Here is a 24306-nt window from a genome sequence, read left to right as displayed (position 1 = left end):
CTTCGTTTCATGTGATAATACTTTCTCTTTAATTCTATTAAACAGACATAATTTCTTGTTCAGTTACAAAGTTCCGCTGTTCAAGTCCTATAACTGCTGTGTCGAGAACACCGACTAATTTGTCAATCGAAATTTTTTCGTTTTCAATAACCTCTGTCACTTTCTTCCCTATCGGAAGCGAATTATAATGACGAGGAACTTGTTTTAAATCATATCAAAGACGGAGCATATCAAGATGAAATACTACATTTGGTAAGGAATTATAAGCCAAATAAAATAAAAACATCTGCGCCGAAGATAAGGATAGTGCTGACAGATCAACTTCCAATTCATTACGTGCCCGCCGCAGCGTTCCCCCCCCCCCCCCCCCGCCGAGCAGCGTGAAATTGATAAACAGATTTCGGATTTCAAAACATACTTTCGCTTTAGATCCTTTACATATTAACAAATACATATCGGAAATTCTACTTGATACAATCAAAAGTTTAAGTTTACTTTTATAAAATTGCTCTTACAGTCTTCAAAAAATAATAAGCTGGATCCAATTCGAAAATTAAGGAACAACGCAATCATCAACATTAACTGAAATAGATAATTAGATAATTTTAGCTTATACGTCCATTATACATAAAACGCGCACGCGAAAACGTATTCTGCACTTGCGCACACTCATATGCGCAGTCGTAAAAGGTCTTACGTGCATGCGTAAATGCCTATGCGCATGTGTCAACGCGGCGCATGCGCAGAAAGTTTTTAGTTTTGAGGTCCGGATTATAGATCATTCCGAATTATGGGTGTCCGAATTAACGACTTTTGACTGTACTGCTTTCCATTCTCTAAATTTAGAATGTTAAGCATACTTCTAAAGTTCATGTATTTCGGTTAAAAAAAAATTCTATAAGAAGGCTACTGAAATTGTAAATAATGCCACTGTCATATAAAGCTGCATAAATCATCAATATATTTAATAAAAAATAACGACAAAGACTATCAGATGATTATATTTATATATATATTTCCGTGTGTGTGTATCTCAGGAAGAGTTTCATAATACACTTTTTAACATGGAAGAATTTCAGTATGTAAAAATATTACCTTACTAAGTATACATAAAAAATAATGAAAATGTAAATTTCTTCAAAAGAAATTTAGAAAAGATATACTCAAAATAAAATAGCAGGGTTGAATTTTGATTACTTTTATCTACATTAGTTATTATCACACATATTTTTATGCCCCTTTATTTTACATTAAACGTATATAAAGATTATGAGAAATTACTAAGATACTAAGATAATTTGAATTAAAGAACCAAGATAATTTGAATTGGGCTAGAGGAAAGAACAAATATTAAACACACTAATATGCATTATTTTTAATATTCATAGCCAGCATATTAAACAGCTGCTTACATAGCATACTTCTGAAAAATGACATATGGTTATCAAATTATGTGAAAATGAAGATTAAAAATAATTTTTAATTCTTTTCTCTCATCCCAGTTTTATGTTCCAAGATATACATTTATACAACATATGGAAATATAATAGATCTAACAGTTATAAGTACGACTCAACTATTTAGACATAACTAGTATAGGACATACCAGTTAATAGTGTGTGTATTTTAATACTTTTAAATGGCAAAGCCTCGAGGGCTATCTACCTAAAGGGAGGGATGCCTTCATGGAGGACTTACTAAGGGGAACTGGCTTATATACATGTTACACATGGGGAAAACCTCAAAAACGCCCATTCAGCCAGCCCGTTCGCAGGATTTGAACCTCGGACCGAACTACCAGTGTTCAGCGACTTTACCACTCGGTCGCTGGTTAGCCCCATAGCAGTTAATATATAAAAAGATTCAGATACAAAGGAACAGAAGTTAATAACAGGTCAAATTTTTCATATGCAAAGTCTGCTTGAAGGATTAAAATTATTCCTAATACAACAGTGCGTCTCACAGTGATGTTTTTCATGATAAAAACTGGGATATTATGATATCATGAATACATACAAAGAATTTAGGATAGAAGAGTTAAAGCTTATTACATGCATCAGAATATTTAAAATGAGCATATAAAACTAATTCATATTTTTGTAATCATGTACTTGCAATGATTAAGTTTAAAAAAATTAAATGCATTTTAGCATTAAAAATCTAGTGCTCTTAAAAATTAAAGAGAAAATATAGCAATTTGAGAATATTTTTTTAAGAGTTTGATTCTCTGACATCATAATATTCCAAATTTATTAAAACAGAATTTCTTTGGATAGATGCAAATGCAAGATTATAAGAATGGCTATAACTTGTGAAGACAATATTCATACAACATCTACAAATAAGCATGCTAATTTTAATAACTGGTAAAACCCGAATTACTTAAAAATTGACTAGTGACATTATTATCTAGTGAAAAGTGTCAACACACTCAGTACAAAAAATAAATCTCATTCAAAAACAATCAAAAGAGTGAACAAATTATTTCTAAAAATGTGCTGAATCTTTCTATTTACGACAAAACAAATGCTGATTTTATTCAGTAACCGAAATTCAGCTTCTTGTTACAGACATACATACATTCAGCTTCTTGTTAAAGACTTCTTGTTACATACTACTAAAACTATAAAAAAATTGCAATATATTTTTTCCCATCCTTCACATCTAGATCCTTCAGAGTTAATGATGTACCTAATTTAAAAATATTTTATGTTTTTAATACAAGCACTATCTAACTAATATTTTTTTAACTTTTCCAAAAGTGAAAAGAAATCCATGTATTCATCAAGAACACAAAAGCGAGACTATTTTTCTAAATTCGATTTCTTCCACACTATCACGTTTATCATTTATTTATGAAGCATTATTTCAGAAATAAGCAAAAATTTAATATTTAATGCCATTAGTTTATATGAAGCTGAAGGACTAAATATTGTACGATTCATTTTAAAATTGCTTTTTGCTCAGAATATATAAATATTTAGATACAAATCTCGCTCGTAAAGTTATTCAAAATATTATTGCTGAATCAAACGTTATTATTTACAAATTTGGATCAAACCATTAGCAATTTCATATGTAATATGACATATGATTTAAAGATGTTAAAGTTGTGAATATACACAAAAATAATTCAGCCAACCTAAGATAACACAGCAAAAGGTTTTAATTTATTTAACCTGTCACTCTGTTCCGCTCAGCTGTTCACTAGAGGATTGGGTTTGAATTGCAGGGAAGGCACAGATGTTTGTAAATATCTAGTCTTTGCAACATGGAAATGCTTACAATACCATCAAGATAAAAGTTGCTCTGCGAGGTTGATGGTATACGATGGGAGCCTTAGATTCATTTCTCAGAATATTTTCTATCAAACTTTGGAATAGCTTCAGGCTACAATAAGAATGAGCAAGAAAGGAAAGCAAGAATGAATATGAATTCCTAATCAATTAGAAGAAGTGGTTCTTATGTTCATGATAGAAAATTCAAATTTAAAATCAGGTTTAAATGCTCGTATTCATTACGTCTGTGCAACACTTGGGACAAAAACGTCTGTCAGCCTTATGACCCTTGTACAGTTATGATAGGCAAAAAATAAATAAAATCCTTGAAGTTATCCCATTCTTGACCTATATAGGACAGTACACAGTAAAAGATCATACTGTTATCAAGCTGGCCACAGATCTCTGATTAATAATTGTCATGGATTTGGCCAAAAGTGAGGGGGGGGAACATAACACAGAATAAAGACAGAGAGGGGAAAAGAATAACACATCAGAAGGGTATAAAAATTGCAACAAACTGAATTTTTTAAAAACATAAATTGCTTTTAAATTTCATATTTAAAGGCAGCACTTTGCGGTGATGTAAGAGTTGATAGCAATAATGCAAAAATAATATGTTCTAATACAACAGCCAAAAACCATTCAGAGTATTCTTACCTCACCACAAGAGTCGACTCCTCAATTAATTTCTCTAAAGGACCTTTTCCTTTAGTGACATCTAAAACAACATGCTCTGCATTAGCTGATTTCACCAGTGCTTCTCCTTGATTTTGAAGAATTGAGCCTGTAAAATACCCATAAAAGTTCAAAGAACTTAATATATTTACTTGCATTTTCTAAGCATAATTTTTAATTGAAAGTTAATTTTAGAGCTCAAAACAATTCACAATATACCGCTAACAAAACTAAAATACTTCTTGCTAATTTTGCACAAAATAGCAAACAAGCAAAAGCATTTAAACACATTAGCATATTAAAATGATAACCAATTAACAATGAATTACAAAAAATAAAAAATAATGTTTATTGGATAGAAAATAGCACATGCTTTTAAAATTGCTTAAAATTTAAAAGATCCATATTTCACCATATGCTAGTGCACAGGATTACATAAAATAATAAAAAAGGATATTTAGAAAAATATCCTTTAAAATTCTATAAAAGGATATTTACAAAAAATTAATATAATATGTTTTTGATCACAATTAAATCTCTAAAAAATCTGAAAAGTATGTTTCAGAATGATGAAACTAAGCAACTATGAAAAATGTATCATTGTTACTTCAAGTGTGAAGTAATCATGTGTGAAATATTCATCCATCCACAAGATATGTGCAGTGAAAGCATTATCAGCTACATTGTTGTTGCAATAGCCATTCAGAAAAGGCAATGCATGCACCAACATCATGGAGACTGTGCATCAAGTATATGCTTCCAGCATTTCTCAGTACATTGTCTAACCTGGCACTGGGAGAATAGTAGAACCTGACATCTGGAGGATGGATAGCGATGGCATACTCCCAGCAGTTTGTAAGGCATTACCATTACACTGACCAAACGCAAAGTACACGTCCAATATTCACAAAAGGAATGCATTATCATCATGCAAAGACTACCAGTAATTACAAGATACAGCCTTTGGAATACAATACAAATGACAGCTTGATGTCATTCCAGAGTGCACATGATTGCTTTGATACATACAGTGGCCATTTTGAACATCTTCCTATGTTAACATAATGCAAATACTGATGTGCAAATATCCAGTAAAGTTTTTCCCCCTTACACTGGATACAACATCATACTTTTCTTTAGCATTTATCTTTAAAACTATGGGTCATATAGCACAGTTCTTTTGGGCACTTTTTATGTGTTCCAAGCAAGGAATCTGGCTGTTCAGAGTATGGGCAGTCTTGATGGGACATTTTTTATATCTCATGCAGTTTTTTAATAGGTATCATAGCAATCAACAGAACTTTTACACAGTTAAGGCAGTTTTAACATTTAAAAAATTAATCAGAACTAATATTAATTAAATCTAAAATTAAAACAAACCTATTGTAACATGTATGGTTTGATCTCGAGTGAGATAATCTACCAAAGGTCCGGCTACATATCCAGCTCCAAGGACAAGAACTTTTTTGGCAGCTTTTTCAGCCAGAGATCGAGCTTTTTTCTGTGATCTAACAATAAAACATTTCTTTAAAAGTATGAAATACAGTTCAAAATCTAATTACTTTATATATATAAAAGATGTCCATGAAAGAAGTTGTGGAAAGAATGACACATATATTCAAAATCAATGTTTGTTGCACTGTGGTTTACGTAGCTGAAAAGAAGATACCAAAAAGTTTTGTTTGGCAGAAAGACTGACACAGAATGGACTTTATCTCTTTAATTTTGCACACTCAAACTGCAGAAATGACAGGGCTAGAGCTCACCAATAATGCTTTCGGATGCATGAAATGAGATGGAATATTGCCTAAACATAGCCAGAGCTACAAATGAAATGCAAATACAATGCTAAAAACAAGTTAATTTTGGATATATGTCAATTTTTTCCCCATCATTTCTTTTTTGGATGTCCTGCATAATATATAAAATAATAAGGCATAAAAATTATCAAATATGTTCAATCTGATATCAAAACAGTAATCACAAATTAAGAAATTTATCATTCCAGTTTATTCAGCTATTTATTTTATTAAAAAAACTCACCCATAAAAGATGCATTATTAAAAAAAAGCTCCAGATTTTGTAATTATACTTTTAAAAAGCCCAAATGAAAATATTAGCTACATAATTACCTATAAAGCATGCAGATATGCAAAGTTTTAAAAAAATATTACTAGCTGCTATTTATATGTACATATAAATAAATATATGAATAAACTATATAAGCAATTTCTTATGAACAACTCAAATAAATAAATTTTTTATTAAATTAATTAGGCTGTCGTGTTTACCATTTTCATAACTTAAACATCATGGATTAAATATGCAATTCAATAGATGGGTGACATGAATGACTGTTACAACTCATTATAATAAAAGTAATAAATTAGATTTACAAATATAAATGATATAAAACTGTGAATCAAAAATGGAAATACTCTAAAACTTCAGCAGAAATTTTCTTTGTGGCCAAGAATTCAAGTTATCCATTAAAAATTATTATAATTCACTTGTAAAACTATAAATAACAGCTTAAAACAGTTATTTCCTTAAAATAAATGGAGCAATAAAACAAGCTATTATGCTTTTTCAAAAAATCTTTAAAATGTTCATACTTAAAATGCTAAGAGTAGGTCAATTATAAAAATGCCTATTAATTTACAGTATATCCATAAATATATCATAGCTGCCAACCTTGAAACATAAAGAACAAGATTTTGCACTGTGTGATGCAATTTCAAAAAAACTTCACACACACAAATTTGAATCTGTTTATATAATGACTGCATGATTCTCATTATTAAACAATAAATTTATTTTGATTAAATATATTAACTTAGCATTTATTTTTCTCGTTCTAAATTTTAGTTTTCTTAATATTACACTTTTTTAATAATTTCATTCTGTTTTGTAATTTCAAAATTGCATAGTAATGAAACATGGAGTGAGAAAGAATATTTATTAAATCACTTTTAAACACTTTGAAAATAAAAATAACTAATGTGATTTTTAATCACCAAGATAAACTTAGTAATATACCATTCACAGATTTTTAATGGTACTTTATCATATAAACAACATATTTTTAATCTATTAAATGTTAGGTAAATCTTTATAAAATGCCGTACAGAATTTTTGTAATGGATTGATGTAATTCAGATGAAATAATTAAAATTATGTTGAAAATTGTTACGCAAAGGAACAGAATTTGAAAATTTTAAATTTCTTTAAAACATGAAAATGTGATTGATTGTCTTAATTATTTTGATATCAAAATTTATTAACGTTTTATTTTCCTTTGATACTTAATGATGAACAATCCACCCCCCACCCCAATATTTGTTTTTGATGCAGATAATGTAAATTTAGGTGGATCAAAAACTAGGATTTATATTGGTTTTCTGTGAAGAATGGCACAAAAATAGGAATCTGATAGTTTTACAGGATAGTTGGCAGCTATGATACAAGAAAATATGAGAATAAGAGCAGAATATATGCAGACAGAGCAGGATGCTGTTATCACTCAAAGAAAGCAAGTTGGAAATAATCAAGAGAAAGCAAGATGCAAATCATGCAGAAAAAAAAAAAAAAAAAAAAGAGGTATGTTAATCATGAAGAAAGAGCAAGACTTCTTACATATACCAACCAGACGACCACAATTACCTTCTTCAGTGCAAAAAAGCAAAGCATGGAAGAAAAAAGATATGTTTATTGATAATATTAACTGGTATAATAAAACATATTAACAAACAAAATACAGTTAAAAATTTAAAACAAAAGACTGCTGTAAGAGAAAACAACTTTTAGTGCCAGCAAATCTGCTTCCCAATCATTTAAACAAAAGATGAACACATTATAATCAGTTACCCTGCAAACATATCAATAAAACAAGAACCATGAATGTTATACAAAGCAGTTAAACATCAGACATATACAGTGAATATTTTCTTTTTCAGCTGAATCTTAAAACTAGCTAGATGCAAAATGACTTCATGATCCTTGGGAACAATGAATGTGATAAATTACAAATATGAACTTTTCTCAATGTTTAGTTAGGAGATCAAAAATCTAGTTTCATTCCGAATGCTTTCAAAACAAAATTAACAGAAATTTTATTAAAAAAAGGCACAATTAATAATAAAAATTTATCTAACTAAATAACATTGCTTCCATTTCAATAGGATTCTATTGCTAATTTCAGATCAGTAACTGGTATTACAGTTTGCAAAAGTGAAAACTGTGGTTTCTCCGAGTTCCTAACCCTGCACTTACCTTTTGTAATTAAAAAAAAAAAAAAAAAAATGTTTTGCAACTCCCTGAACAACTTTGTTATGTAAGCAGAGCATACATACTGTACAATATTTATCTGTTATTACATATCATAAATAAACTAATAAAAGTGCAATAAATATACATAAGAAAACAAAATATAAGTTCAATATATAATAAACATAATATAAGTATAAAGTAATGCATTATAATACTAAGCATGATCATGCAAGATTTTCATGTTTTCCCAGCTAGACATGAGCAATACATTGTGATGAGTTAAGAAACATATTTGACATAAGAGCAGTTATCACTAGCTAAAATATTATCAAAATTAAGAATAAAACAGACTAATGTTAGGATTAATTATAATTTACATAAAAATTATTAGTTTACTACAAGTCTTTAGCAGAATGGAACTTGCCTAAATTTTTTATAAATGTAATATTCTACTTTTAGAAATAACTTGCATTGAAATCACATAAAGAAAAAAATGAATATACAAGTAATAATAATGAAATAAAAATGAATAATAAATAATTATTTTCATATTATTTTTTATTCTTAATGTAATTTAATCATTCATTCCTCATCTAACACTGTTTCTTTTAACATACTTTTCCCGTTAATGTGGTTTATTAATAATGTTATTATTAATAAAATGTTTTCAGTTAACATGGTTAAAGCAATGCCAGACTATTTTTTATCAAAGTAACTCATCTGAATATTTTATTTGGCTGATATTCTTGTTTAACCAATCATTAATCTCAAATGTCAATAAAACTGTCAACACTGAACACTTTTGATGAAGTAAATTGAGTATATATGCAGGAATTACTAAATTCACATTATGAAAAATTCGATAACAGTGGTCTTGCTAACAGGAACTGCTAAAAGCAAGTGTATAAATGCAATGATAACAAATTTACTGAGGAAGAAAGTACTTCCCAAAGGAAAACAAATTTGCAACAGCCTCAGAAAAAGTTACGGATTAGTGCTTATGGATTCTAGTTCCATTCCTTAAAAGATAATCTGTAATACCCTGGCTAATGTGAACTCAAAGTTACGTGATTCCTTATTTTATTTTATATATTTAAGTGTTTAATTAATTTGCATTTAAAGATTAATAAAATGCTGATTAAAAACTTTACTTTGCCTATACATCAGAACTAGCTTTAAAAAATAATATGCATCACAATATAATAATTTATGCTAAATATTCCAAAACTCCACATCCCTCTTCAAAAACTGCAGTTAAATTATAACCAGGTTCACAGGCAGTGAAGTTATTCTATAGAGCAGTCATTATTCTATTCTTCAATACAGAAAAAAAGAATTAAGAGTTTGATATTCTTTATCCTCCCTCCCCACTTTATAATCATGAATTTGTTAAATTTTATGTAGCCAGCATCAAAATAACTCTATTTTTTGTAGTACATCTATTTTAATAGTGTTGTGTATTGATATGTATAAAAACTGAATACTTTATTACACACTTTTCTTCTAAATAAGTACTTTTCAGAATTTGATCTTATTTACTAATTTTATTTAATTAAAAAAAAGGACTAATTAATGTGTTTTTCATCAATCCTACCTATCATGTAACTTCAGGGTTTTATGGTATATATGTTCACCAAATGATAAAATATTTATTTTGTATATTCAACAGCAATGCCAATTTACTGGTGGCAAAAAATAGCTAAAACTCACAGAAACTAATAAAAATATTTAAAATGTTACATTAACAAGTAATACTTGCTTGTTTATTAAATTATTTTTAATGCATAAATTTGTATATATCTTAATACATACACTGGATATCATAAATTAAGGAAAAATCGCAAAAATAGCAATAACTCCCTCAAAAATAAGCCAAACCGTGTAAAATTTGAATATGTTACCAAGTAAGAGTAGCTGAGTAAAACTCCGATATGCAAATTAGTGGCGCTGCACTCGGAATACGCCATCTGTGAGGAGCATAAAACTCCATGTTTGAGAGCAAGCCCACATATTTCACTGTGATAGTGACATCAGAAATCTGAGATAGCCAATTCGTAACAATTATCTCCAGGCATCATTTGCCTGCAAAACTATGACAGAAAGCCATTGGGAGACTAGAGGCAGGACAAAGTCAAACAGAAGTGGCCAGATGGCTAAATGCGAGTCCTTCTGTGGTTCATAGACATTGGAGGCAATTTCAAATCACAGATTCGGCACCTAGGAGGTTCAGCCAAGGACAGCGAAATGCTACGACGAGTGCCGATGACCGATATTTGACATTATGTGCACTCAGGAATAGAACCGCTACACCGACTCTTCTTAGATCCTCCCTTGCTCCAGCCACCCGAAGGTTGGTGTCAACGTCAACTGTGGGTAGAAGGCTTCACAAAGGTGGTCTGTATGCGAGGCGAACAACCATTTGCGTGCTGCTCAAGTCACGCCATAGGAGGGACCATTTGCAGTGGACACGACAACATGTCCACTGGACGCCTGAGGAATGGAGGGCTATTCTCTTTACGAATGAGCCCAGGTTTAGTCTAGAACGCGATAGTAGGCGTTATTTGACCTGGAACCCATTATCTGTCAAACATCCGTGAAAGAGATGCTTATGAAAACGGCAGTGTCGTCTGTGTTTGGGGTGGCATTTCTTTGGGTGCACGCACAGACCTACATGTTTTTTCAAGGGCAACCGTGAATGTTCATGTTTATAGAGATGACATCCTTGATGCTTATGTGCACCGATATGCCGGAGCAATAGGTTATGCTTTCCTGTTTCAGGACGACAATGCAAGACCACACAGGGCTTGCATCGTATATGATTATCTTCAACAGGAAACAATTATGCGCATGGAGTGGCCAGCTCGATCCCTGGACTTGAATCCTATCTAGCACGTGTGGGATGCTTTAGGGAGACGTCTAGCTGCTCTCAATCCGCCCTCTTAGACCCTTGCCGTGCTTGCTACTGCTTTGCAAGAGCAATGGCTTTCGCTTCCTATGGAACTGATAGACCGCATAATTGAAAGCATCACACATCGCTGAATGTGCTGAATTGCTTCTAGAGGCAATTATATTCCAGATTGAAGGTACTTTTACTACAGCAAACTGACATCTTCGATTTGTTCATTTTTATACATGTGCTAATTTCTATACTACCATAATTGTCTGGTAATTTCTTTTTATGTTGTTTGATACCTTACTATGTGTTGTATTTGTAAGTAAATTTCATAAAATTCTACATGTAACTTTTTCAGTAATCATGATTTCTGTGATTTTTCCTTAATTTATGATAACCAGTGTATTAACAAAAAAGAATTAGTTATTGCTTTAATCAACCTATCATTCTGATAATGGAAAAAGAGTTTATATATTATACACAAATTTTTTTATTTGTATTCAAATTTTTTAATTTGTATTTTGTATTTTATTTGTTTGCTTTAATTGTTTTTTATTTGCATTCACCAGCATGATGCCCGTGTAGGTTTCTGAGTCAACCTGCTAAGTTATATTAATTTGTGTAGCCTTGAATTACTTGCTTATCTTTAATTTAGTTTACTTTTCCTCTTGATTTGCATATTTCTTATCTTTGACCTATAGCACACATATAAAAGAATTAACAGATAACTTGCAGATTCAAGGAAATTGTGCAAGTTTATATATCTCTAGTTTTTACCACAGGGACTTTTTTGATTATATTAATTCAAACCAAATTGGTATCAGTCTAAACTTAATTTAGATACATAACAATGTTTAGCTTTTATAAATGATACAAGAATTCCCAAACAAAAGATTTTAAGATCCAACTGAATGCTGATAAGTTAAATAGAAATTTGAGATTTAGAACTGAATTATGAACAAAATTTAAAATTACTTATAAAATGTATAATTTGTCATTCTTAAAAATAATACTTTTTTTTATTTGCTTTAGTTTTCTTAACATTCAGCACATTATCAAAAAATTTAAAACCTGTTTAACAAAATAATATATATATATATATATTAGTTAGAATTTTAATAATAACATTTAAATCCTGCAAAAAGTATTCATAAAAATTTTCAGAATACACCTGAAAAATTAAATAAAAAAATAACAAGGAAAAAGCAACATACGTTGATGTGGTCCTGAGTTCTGTAATGTACTCAAAATTAGGAGTAAGTTTGCCATCGCTAGCAATAATAGCCTAAAAAACATTTGCATATATATACGTATATATCAGTCACACAGATCAAAATCACATCATAAATTTTAATCCGCTTTACATTCTATACTTACTCCATGTACTGTGGGATGGAAATCATGTTGATCAAGAGGTTTTGTTGCATCTGAAGATAACTAAAAGTAAATACAACATTATTAGATACATATGGCACTGAATGCCTATTTGAAATCAAACCACATTATTTATAAGTTTTATTTCAATAACAATATTAGAACTTACAATGCTTTCCATGAAAGGATACAAGAGATATCCAAAATAATCTGTTGCTTCAAGTGGCAACTGAGTGGGCATATTATCAATTGAACACACAAGAACTCCAGGTCCAGCAAAGCTGCAATTTAATAAAATAAGCTATAATGCTTATACTTGCCTTTTCTGTATATTAATCTCCGGCAGAGTAAAAAGCAAATACATTGAACTTTTCCGAACCAACAACCTCTAAAGAAGTAAAATTATTTGGAACCATAAGTGGTGGTTTTAGAGATTTACTTATTTAATGAAACATTAAAGTTATACTGCATTACACAGAAGATGGAGGTAATTTACATTAGTCTTAAAATTTATCAGGTATATAAACACAGACTACACCTGATTAATTAAGGTAATAATGGGAAACCCCAAATCACCATTAACCTAAGGACAATTAAAAAAACAGAAGGAAAAAAGAATAAGCCATATTGAAATCAACAAAAAAATATTATTAAGAATTTATGTATATCATTAAGCAGTTTAATCTGCAGAATAATCTCTTTTGGTTATGCAAATTAGACCAGCATTAAAAAAGAACATATTTCAAAACAAAATAACAATGATTTTGTTTACATTATTCCTGCATTTCTATATGATATTATTCTTGCAACTCAATTGCAAAATAGAAGATTAATGGTTATACATTTGGCTTATTATTATTCACTCAGTAATTTATATTTAACTGCTAAATAATTAATAAAAATAAATCAATTACACAGCCAGAATGCATAAACATTATTACAGATAAAGTCTTTATGCATTCTGGCTTATGTACCAATTAAATTACACACAGTTGTGGTGAATAATTAAAATATCAAATATTATGGCATTGTCTGCTACTATTGGTTATCCCACATTTTTCTGTTCTTTTCATATTTTCCATATTAAAAAAAAAAAGTAACGGCTTAAATTTATAAAATGGCATTTCTGAACAAAAAGTAACTCAGAAGTTAACCCCCTCCAAAAAAACAATATTATTATTATTCAATAAAAATATAGAAAAATCAGGTTTTGGGATAGCAGCATGCAAATTTGTATTACAGATTTAAAAAATAAATCCAAAATTTATGAAGTTTAAAAACAAAGTACTACCTTTCACTGTTCTTATGCTGATCTGCATCATACAAGCAAAAAGGTGTATCTATTGTAGTGCATTCAGTCATAAATTCAATGGATCCACCAGGATCAGCACTGATATCACAGATTGCTAGGAGTCGGTGAGGTAATGATGGAGAACCTTCACTCGATGGAAGCCATGGTGTATAACTAGGTCTCAATAAATACTTAGCATCTGGGATAGTCAATAGTTTTGGAGAGTTAACAGCCCAATAAATGCCATTTATTATGACAGATGCATATGGTGCTATCTAAAAATAAAATATATTCCTTCGAAAAATATCAAAATACTTAAAAATATTTTTATTATTTTATCAAGTGCTATTAATGTAAAAGATATAGACACCTAGTTCAGTAAACAGTATTTTTAATTAATTCCTTGAATTACGTTTTTCTTCAAGCAACCATGGTCAGTCAGGACAAGACTAATTTATACACAAGAGATTGAAGACTAACCTATAATATATGATAATAGAAAACAATCTTAATGCCCAGATAGAAAACATTTTCCTCATTCAGAAAACTCATAATATCTAAGCTAATTAGGCACATGCAACTGTTACACTATACGTGAAAAGTTTTATATATTTTTCTCTTTTTGCAATGTGCAAATGGCATTTCAAGTTTCTAGTGCAGTAATCTCTATTATCAATATCTATAAAAGAGAAAATGCATCACATATTGCGAGTTCATTATTAAATGAACTATAATTTTAGTTCAGCAGTAATCAAGTTGTGAATAAAAATGAGATCTATCAGATGTTAAAAGCATAAAAAACAGTATGTAAAGTTTTAAAGAACTCGAAATTTAAAAGACTTTAGAAGAGCTAGTAGACTAAACATAACCATACTACTGATACATATGTGATATTTTATGCCTACAGTCAACAAAACTTATTCACTCAGTGTGCTTAAAGTGAACTAACTGTAAAGTTTTATCTGTGCACAAAAATAAAACTTTCGCAATAACATTTATTCTCTTGGCATGTTAGTCTACAGGTATTAGTTAAATAATTGTTGTATCAGGTCTTTTGATGAAGCATCTTAAATGGTGAATTTAAATGTCAATAATTTTATTATGCATTTATTTTTTTTTTAAGCCCCTTCAGACCAATGCGCGGAGAATGAAACACAGCGATGGGACCAAATCCTCTTAAATGGAATGCTGCCACCGGCTACTTTTACAAAAAAATTCATATAAAATCAGCATTTTAATATAATGACCTCAAATTTTGAGGCTACCTAATTAATATATTAATTCTTAATATTCTTGCAAAATCTGGAACACGTTCATGCCATTCTTACTTCAAAAAAATGAAAACATAAACATAACTTTTATAATTAGGCGTTAAAAAAAACAATGTACTAAAGAAATACCGGGATATCTTGGAAGTAAATGCTTGATGCAGGCTAATGCAGAACACTGCTTGAATCCAATAATTCAACAGGTGTTTACCTGGACATAACAGATATATATATTTTGACTATAGATAATCTTCCACTGCACTTACACTGAAGTGTTTATGTGCCTATTAGTTCTTGCAGAAAATGTTCTCTAACCAATGGATAAGCAGAGAAGAACCAATACTATGGCCATCAGGATAACCTGAGATCATCTCTCAACATTTAATGAGCTTATGTTAAAAATCAAGTGTATGTGATAGTTTTTTAATATTAAAACTTTGATGGGAAGTATAAGGTATGCTTTACTATAACTGAAGATACGCTAAAAAACATAGCTGGAAATCATTAGTAACTAGATGTTCTCTGTGCAATAAAAGGAGCCCTTGCTCAACTATCCTACCCCCTTAATTTTTACTTTATAATTTTTCTTAATATGAGGAACATTTACTGTATTACAAAATTTTATAATCGTATTTATAAAATCTGTTTCATTTATAAAGCACAAATACAAACCGTTTTAGCAAAATTTGAGTAATAACGTTCAGGATATAATTCAAATTCTTCTGCATCAAAGCCTCCCCCTTCTTTTCTTCGAATATGATCATCTCTGCTAACTACAGCACCATAAACTTTATTCATAGCTAAAATAGCAAAATTAGAAATTAAGTACATTAATAATTAATTATTTTGACTACAATAACTGCATGAAATAAATTCATATAAGAAACAGCAATTCCATTCCTTCTTTTAAATGTTTTCTTATAACTAGCTTAAAAACTTACATCCATGCTCTGCAACTTGAGGCAAATCTGTAGGATTGACATATTCATAGGGTAGTTCCTGGAATACTTCCTGAGCACCCTATGATAGAAACAAATTAAAAAAACAGCTGTGCATGACTGATAAACATATTGTACTAATCTAGCAAAAGCAGACAACCGTTTAATGAAATTGCATTTTTTTCTCGAATTATGTGAAACTTAAAAGCACATACATAGTTATACTTATAAAAACCATTTTTTTAATATATATATATATATAACACAACCCCTTAACTACTTTTAGTGTAGTATATCATTAGATTCAAGTCAATACTTATACAATTTGTCCTTTTTTGCTGCCTAAATATTGACCTGACAGGTAGAAAAGCAAGTTAAAACTTTTACTTTTCTTAACATTTATTCTCTTGGCATGTTAGTCTACAGGTATTAGTTAAATAATTGTTGTATCAGGTTTTTTGATGAAGCATCTTAAATGGTGAATTTAAATGTCAATAATTTTAGTATGCATTTATTTTTTTTTTTTTTAGCCCTTTGAGACCAGCACATGTAGAATGAAACACAGCAATGGGACCGAATCCCCCTAAATGGAATGCTGCCACCGGCCCATGCATTTTCAGCTGTTAAGCCTACTTTTACAAAAAAATTCATATAAAATCAGCATTTTAATATAATGACTCAAATTTTGAGGCTATGTAATTAATATACTAATTCTTAATATGTATTGATATAAAGAATATCACATTAATAGAAATAAATGAAACATGCAAAACACTAAATTTATAACTAAATGCATGAAAACAAAATTACAAATGTGAAATTGTAAAAGAAAATTAAGTATTAAATTATCTGTATGTAATTAAATTCCAATTTAATAATTCTGCTGTGTGTGGAATGATTCAAAACGAGGATTGACACACGGGGCAATGACAGCTTTTTTTCACCGAACATATGCTGAGCAAATAAGATGCATCATGCATCGGGAAAGTATTTCACCTTCTGTAATAATGCTGTAAAGTTACTTTTTAATTAACCAAGAAAGTCTATGTTAAGTTATAAAATAAATATAAAAAAAGGACAACATGTCTGAGTTTTTCCATCACGGAAGTTCGGCGTCGTTACACCCGCTACAGCCATCTTCAAGTGTCAAGATAACTTAAATGCCAAACTTAGATCTATGCCACATATAACTAATGAACAGTATGTGCTGTTTGAAATAATGCAATAAAATATACTCATAGGTACTTACAAGGGCAGCATATGACCAATGCCTTAACAAATTTTCCCGAATTCTATAAAATTATAAAAAAAATTAAACGTATGGGTGAAGATAAAATGCACATTTCTCAAAAAGCAAGGAAATCATGAATGAAGTTTTAAGCAACAATTATATTTTCCTTCTTAGTGCCATAAACCTGGTAAGTATCACAGATACACATTTTGAACAGATTATAAAATCTAGAGTTTTTGGATGCATACACCAGATATAAATGATGAGATTTGTATTCTTTAATAACAAGAATTCAAAATCTAACTCTATATGCTTTGGAGTAACAATATAATAATAAAAATTACTTATTTGTACTAAATAATACATTAGTTAATAGGTACAACGGTATAAAAACTCAAAAATTCCAAATTCCAGATATGTGAAAATTCTGGCTAGTTAAGCGTACATAAAATGGAGTTCATGTAAGAAAAGATAAATCAATGGGAAAAATTTCAGACCTAAAATTATAAAAACAGTCACCTTATTTGTTACCAACCTGAATATCAAAACCCTATGTTTTAAAATTATGTAAAATTTCAAGGGGGGGGGGAATGAAGACATGAAAGGCAACATTATTTCAATGGCTTTGAAATCCCACTGAATATGAAGTTTGCAAAGATGTCACCTATCATTCCAATAGAATTAAGACACAATAACACGCCGAATAAATACTAATTCAGAAGTCAAACAACAAAAATCAGCATTATACCTACAAAATTTTCACAGGACTAGTTTCGATGGTTTTACCGAACCATCATCTTCAGCTGCAAAACCGCAAATGAACAAGATAAGAAATAATGATTAGATAAGATAAGAAAGCCTGGACAAGAATAAGCAAGTGGCGCCATCTGTTGGCGAAACCAGAACTAAAACATAATTTCTCTAAAAGCCGAAGGCAAATTTGGATTGGAATTAGGATCGTTAACTAGAACAGAAAGATTTTTATGAATGTGAAATGCCTCTAGAAAATCCAGTTCTCCAATGGAAGATGTTTTTTGAATAATTTTGGCAGCAGAAAAATTGAAAGTGTGATTTTCGGACCAACAATGTTGAGCAACAGAAGACTTCTGTGTTTCCTTTTTTCTAACATAAGCCTCATGTTCTTTGACGCGAAATTTTAAGGCTCTCTTAGTTTGGCCAATGTAAATTAAACCACACTGGCAAGAAATCTTATAAATACCCCAGGAATTCATATCCGGAATGGGGTCCTTGAGTATAGAAGTTGGAATTTTATTGATGGGAGAATAAACAACCCGAAAGTTAAATTTCTGCAAAATATGTGCAACTTTATAGCTAATTGATGGAAAGAAGGGAATGACAACAGAATTTTTATAATCTCCTAAAATAAGAGTGTGGCTTTTAGTGTGTTCAGATGAGAATTTTTTAACTGCTTGATTAATAATGTTGGGTGAAAAGCCCCTGTCAATAGCTATTGCTTTTAAATAATTTAGTTCTTCATCAAGGGCTAATTTGGAGGAGCAAACTTGAAGAGCACGGAAAACATAGGAATAAAATGAAGCTAACTTTTGTTTAGTCGGATGACATGATTTAAAGTGTGGTGGAAGGCAAACCGATTTAGTTCTTCATCAAGGGTTAAGTTTGGAGGAGCAAACTTGAAGAGCACAGAAAACATAGGAATAAAAGGAAGCTAACTTTTGTTTAGTCGGCTGACATGATTTGAAGTGTGGTGGAAGGCAAACCGATGAAGGTTAACGGTAAACCGTAGTACTGAAAATGGATGTGTTACGTGTGACCAGAATGTCGAGAAACGGAAGAGAATTGCAAGTCTCTTCTGTTTCTCGACATTCTGGTCATATAAAAATTTAATAATTTAATAATAAGTGAACTGAATAGCAGGATCAATAGAATTCATTGTTGAAAAAAATTAATTTAAATCATCTTTATTACCTTCAAACAGGGTAAAAGTATCGTCTACGTAGCGGAACCATGCCGGGAAGTTTAAAGTTTCAAACAATTTTGATTCATAATAATGCATGTAGATATCAGCCAGGATGGGACTGAGGGGGCTTCCCATGGCTAATCCCTCAGTTTGTTTGTAATATTTATTTTGGAAAACAAAATGTGTTTGTTTCAAACAGAGTTGAGTGAGAGAAATTAGCTCCTCAATTTCGATGCAAGAGAAATGAAATTCGCGAAGTCTGGTTTCTAGACATTAGACATAGAGGGTGCATTAAGATGTCTAGAAACCAGACTTCGCGAATTTCATTTCTCTTGCATCGAAATTGAGGAGCTAATTTCTCTCACTCAACTCTGTTTGAAACAAACACATTTTGTTTTCCAAAATAAATATTACAAACAAACTGAGGGATTAGCCATGGGAAGCCCCCTCAGTCCCATCCTGGCTGATATCTACATGCATTATTATGAATCAAAATTGTTTGAAACTTTAAACTTCCCGGCATGGTTCCGCTACGTAGACGATACTTTTACCCTGTTTGAAGGTAATAAAGATGATTTAAATAAAGTTCTTTCAACAATGAATTCTATTGATCCTGCTATTCAGTTCACTTTTGAACTTGAGACTTGCAATTCTCTTCAGTTTCTCGACATTCTGGTCACACGTAACACATCCAACTTCAGTACTACAGTTTACCGTAAACCTTCATCGGTTTGCCTTCCACCACACTTTAAATCATGTCATCCGACTAAACAAAAGTTAGCTTCATTTTATTCCTATGTTTTCCGTGCTCTTCAAGTTTGCTCCTCCAAACTAGCCCTTGATGAAGAACTAAATTATTTAAAAGCAATAGCTATTGACAGGGGCTTTTCACCCAACATTATTAATCAAGCAGTTAAAAAATTCTCATCTGAACACACTAAAAGCCACACTCTTATTTTAGGAGATTATAAAAATTCTGTTGTCATTCCCTTCTTTCCATCAATTAGCTATAAAGTTGCACATATTTTGCAGAAGTTTAACTTTCGGGTTGTTTATTCTCCCATCAATAAAATTCCAACTTCTATACTCAAGGACCCCATTCCGGATATGAATTCCTGGGGTATTTATAAGATTCCTTGCCAGTGTGGTTTAATTTACATTGGCCAAACTAAGAGAGCCTTAAAATTTCACGTCAAAGAACATGAGGCTTATGTTAGAAAAAAGGAAACACAGAAGTCTTCTGTTGCTCAACATTGTTGGTCCGAAAATCACACTTTCAATTTTTCTGCTGCCAAAATTATTCAAAAAACATCTTCCATTGGAGAACTGGATTTTCTAGAGGCATTTCACATTCATAAAAATCTTTCTGTTCTAGTTAACGATCCTAATTCCAATCCAAATTTGCCTTCGGCTTTTAGAGAAATTATGTTTTAGTTCTGGTTTCGCCAACAGATGGCACCACTTGCTTATTCTTGTCCAGGCTTTCTTATCTTATCTAATCATTATTTCCTATCTTGTTCATTTGCGGTTTTGCAGCTGAAGATGATGGTTCGGTAAAACCATCGAAACTAGTCCTGTGAAAATTTTGTAGGTATAACGCTGATTTTTGTTGTTTGACTTCTGAATTAGTATTCCAATAGAAGTTTAAATGGACAATACTGTTTGGTTAGATTATAAAGAGATACAAATTATAGATACAGCATGTGAAAAAAACTTAAATCCACTTCTAAATTTTCATGTTAGATCATAATTTATCCATTCTGAAAGTTGCGTATTGTGACTTTTCTTGATCCTGTAATTCTGAAAATACAGTCTCAAATATTAATATTTTTTTCAAAATGTGAGAACAAAATAGAAGTTATGTCTTCTTTTACAAAAACAATCAGGGGCTAGCCTGCCATAAATGGTGATTGCTATAAATAATTTGAATTTCATATGTTTTTAGTAAAAAAATAAATGATCCATGCAAAAATCATGAACAATGTGGTAAAGATTATTAATATTTATAATTTAAAAAGCTTTTAGTTAGAATCTTCACAAAATCAATTTAATATAACACAGACATAGGAAAGAAAAATCTTTCTCCCCAAAGTGATTTTAACCACTTTCAAAAACAATTACATTTTGTAACCTATTTTCAGCAAACAAACTTTTTTAAAAAAGACTACCAATAAAATAAGTTCCATGATTTTAGATGCCTCTTTTGGTGGTGACGGGTTAAATATCAATGATTCCACATTCACAAGTAAGGAATTATAATCAACAGATAATTCTACAGATTCACACTGACATTTTATTACTTTTCTGTAAAATGCAGCATACCCAATAAAAAGTTAACATGAAATACAATTTTAAGAAGTTCAATTATGCAGGACACATTTGTTGCTTAAATAGTGTTACATTTCAATTATTTAAAACAAACTTTAGCCACTTAAAATTGATTTTAAAAAATACATTATTTGGAAAGGTCATTAGTTTCCATTTATCAGCTTCTATCAAGTGGAATATGTAAGCATAAAGTTTCATGCCTATGTAACAAATTAGCTAAGTATTTTGTCCTATAATTAGACTTAAGATGTTAAATATCCTCCTTTGAATTAATTTATGCACATGCATAATACAAAGCACAACATATGGAATAACAAATAAATATTCAGATTATACATGTGAAATAAAAAATCACTTACTTGAGAGACATTTCCAGATCCAGTAAAAACAAAAGTTAAAGGCCCTATAGATCTAGGCATCATACCCAATGATATTTCATATCCGGCATCTCGCACAGTTTGTCTAGCCATTCCACTATTTCTATAATTGTGAGCAGGACCTACATGCTAAAGATAATTAGACACTAAATATTTTTAACAAGACAGCATTTTAAAATAGTGTAATACTTTACAACATTTAATACAATTTTTAAAGCACTTTATCTATTAAAAGGCAAAATCTCCCAAAAATACAAATACTTTTCCCCTTCCTTTTAACTATACATAAAATGGTTACACTTAAGCTGTATTACTAAAGGCAATTACTTCAGCAGCCAACTCATATGTTGGTAATCCCTCCTTCTTCTCACATCCAAATGCTAACAGATTGAAGATTACTGTAGGTGGTGAAAGCAATAAATCACAGTTAGGAAAATAATCCTGTCACAGTATGAAATTTTTGCACACTAAATTGTCTTAAGTTCTACATGTTTCTAGGCTTCAATTTAGTACTAAATAAAGTAATGCAGAATACTACAGTATGCTCTTTTTCTCTATCACATACACATATAGAAAAGCAAGAAATTGTGACAATTTAGCTCAATTCTCAAAAACTGATAAAGCAGTCATTACATGCTATAATTGCCCTGTACAATATAATGCACTATGTCAGGGATCATTATTCTTCTCCCAACACACCTTTGGATAAGGAAACAAAGAAAAATTAAATTAAGTATTGTATTAGCTTATACCATCAACCATCATGTAGTTTCAAGTATGAATTAAGAATCATATGCATCTGAGGAAAGCTTTCCAACTTAAAAACATACATAATTACATTCAGAAAATTCTCCACTACTCATCTAGTTACATCAGCCCAGAACTGTTGCCTTTTTCAAAATATTTATGCGATTACAAGCATTACCTTTTTCAAAATATTTAAGCCAAAATTAATAATAAAGATATGCATACTCAAATAATTAAAAGCATTTAGCCTACCTTATAATCTGATATGAAATTAACTACAAAACCAAAGCTTTCATAATCTCAGTCCAATTTATCATACAAAGCTGTTTAGCTTATATATTTAAATTTAACTCAATAAAGTAACATCGTCATATTAACAGAACACATGCAATTTTTTTTAAAAATATTTCAGAAATAAATAAACAAAGAAATTTCTATGCTCTGAAATTTGCTTTTGATCAGTACGTAAGAATTTAATACTTTGGAAGCAGTAATATGCTCTCTATATACATAGAAACATAATGAAGCTACAATCAAACTTTACTATAACAAGTTTCAAGTGACCTGAAGTTTGGTTCACTACATCTGATCCAATAAGATTATATCACAAAATGCTCAAAAAACGAATGATTAACAAAGAAACAAATAAGTAACCTACCAAAAGACATGAATAATAAATCCAATTTTAAAAAATCATATTATGATTTAATTATAACTATACACATTTATTAAATTTGTTAACAGTAACACAGATTCAATGGCCTTTTCCTGGAGCATTTGTCCAGACCTTGGCAGATTATGGCTTGGAGAAGCCTTGCTGAATGCAAACCATTTTAGCAGTGCTTCTTCAAAGCCCCTAAGCTCCTTTTTTCGATATCCAAATTTTTTCAATAAGCAGAGATTACACAGTTTTGACTATTTTATATGGTGCCAACTCTAGATTTGGATAAACCATATTCCTATCGATTTGCAGTTTTCGACTAATGTTCACCTTACCTTAAATGTAGAAGTTTTATGTTTATAGCTTGCCTAGCAGATAACTTTTCACACAAATATTGATTATATAGATGTACCCTGGTAAAGCCAATAAAGTGCATGCAGTTGATATACAGACTGAAAATGGAAAACTAAACGTCCAACAGCAAAACTTTTCCTGTTACTAACAGCTTAATTTACACTCATGTCCATAAATTAAGGATAATGCAAAATCAGGCAAAGGAAGAGTTAGAAGCAAAACAAATTTGACTTATTTGTAAAGCTTATTTAGGAAACAAAAGGTAAAGAGCAAAAAAAGATGCTATATGTTTGATATTATAAAAAAATTAGCAATTTTCTCTCCCTGGAGCAAATTACAAAAAAAAAAAAAAAAAAAAAAAAAAAAACCTATTTACAAAAAACCAATATTACATGGTTGGTATGATTGTTAATACATTGTATGTCTCCCAGACGCCCAATGAGAATGCTGGCCAGTCCATACGGGTGATATCCTCCGATTGAAGGCATTCGCTTACGATGTTTGCATGGTGAGGATGGGCGTTGTCATCCATAAACACAAATTGCGCACCCATGGCCCCCCGAAACAAATGTACATGTTGTTCCAGAATGACGTCCTGATAGATTTGGCTTCTTATGGTTCCAATTTGAACATGCAGGTCAGCTCTGGAACCCAGAATAATTCCACCCCAAACGAGCACT

At 30.6% G+C, this 24306-nt stretch overlaps 1 protein-coding gene across 4 annotated transcripts in view; it reads right to left on the bottom strand.

The window, feature by feature from the left end:
- LKRSDH (lysine ketoglutarate reductase/saccharopine dehydrogenase) overlaps window positions 1-24306 on the bottom strand; it is a 94275-nt gene that overhangs the window by 28036 nt on the left and 41933 nt on the right. For 3 of the 4 annotated variants that reach the window (XM_085821152.1, XM_085821154.1, XM_085821153.1), the window contains exons 6-14: window positions 21847-21993; window positions 15993-16071; window positions 15724-15851; window positions 13784-14058; window positions 12662-12773; window positions 12496-12555; window positions 12333-12403; window positions 5337-5464; window positions 3939-4065 (exon numbers count right to left, since the gene is read on the bottom strand). In XM_085821152.1, coding sequence (XP_085677278.1) covers window positions 3939-4065; window positions 5337-5464; window positions 12333-12403; window positions 12496-12555; window positions 12662-12773; window positions 13784-14058; window positions 15724-15851; window positions 15993-16071; window positions 21847-21993 — 1127 coding nt within the window. Of the gene's footprint in view, window positions 1-3938; window positions 4066-5336; window positions 5465-12332; window positions 12404-12495; window positions 12556-12661; window positions 12774-13783; window positions 14059-15723; window positions 15852-15992; window positions 16072-17238; window positions 17282-21846; window positions 21994-24306 lie in introns of those variants that run through there. The other variant, XM_085821155.1, reaches the window with a different exon arrangement.

Source organism: Stegodyphus dumicola, chromosome 7, assembly GCF_044657685.1.
Source record: "Stegodyphus dumicola isolate Sdum_Otavi_A_Nest chromosome 7, ASM4465768v1".
Taxonomy (NCBI): Eukaryota; Metazoa; Arthropoda; class Arachnida; order Araneae; family Eresidae; genus Stegodyphus; species Stegodyphus dumicola.
Note: the sequence above shows the minus strand (reverse complement) of the source record. Positions and strands in the feature narration are given on the sequence as shown.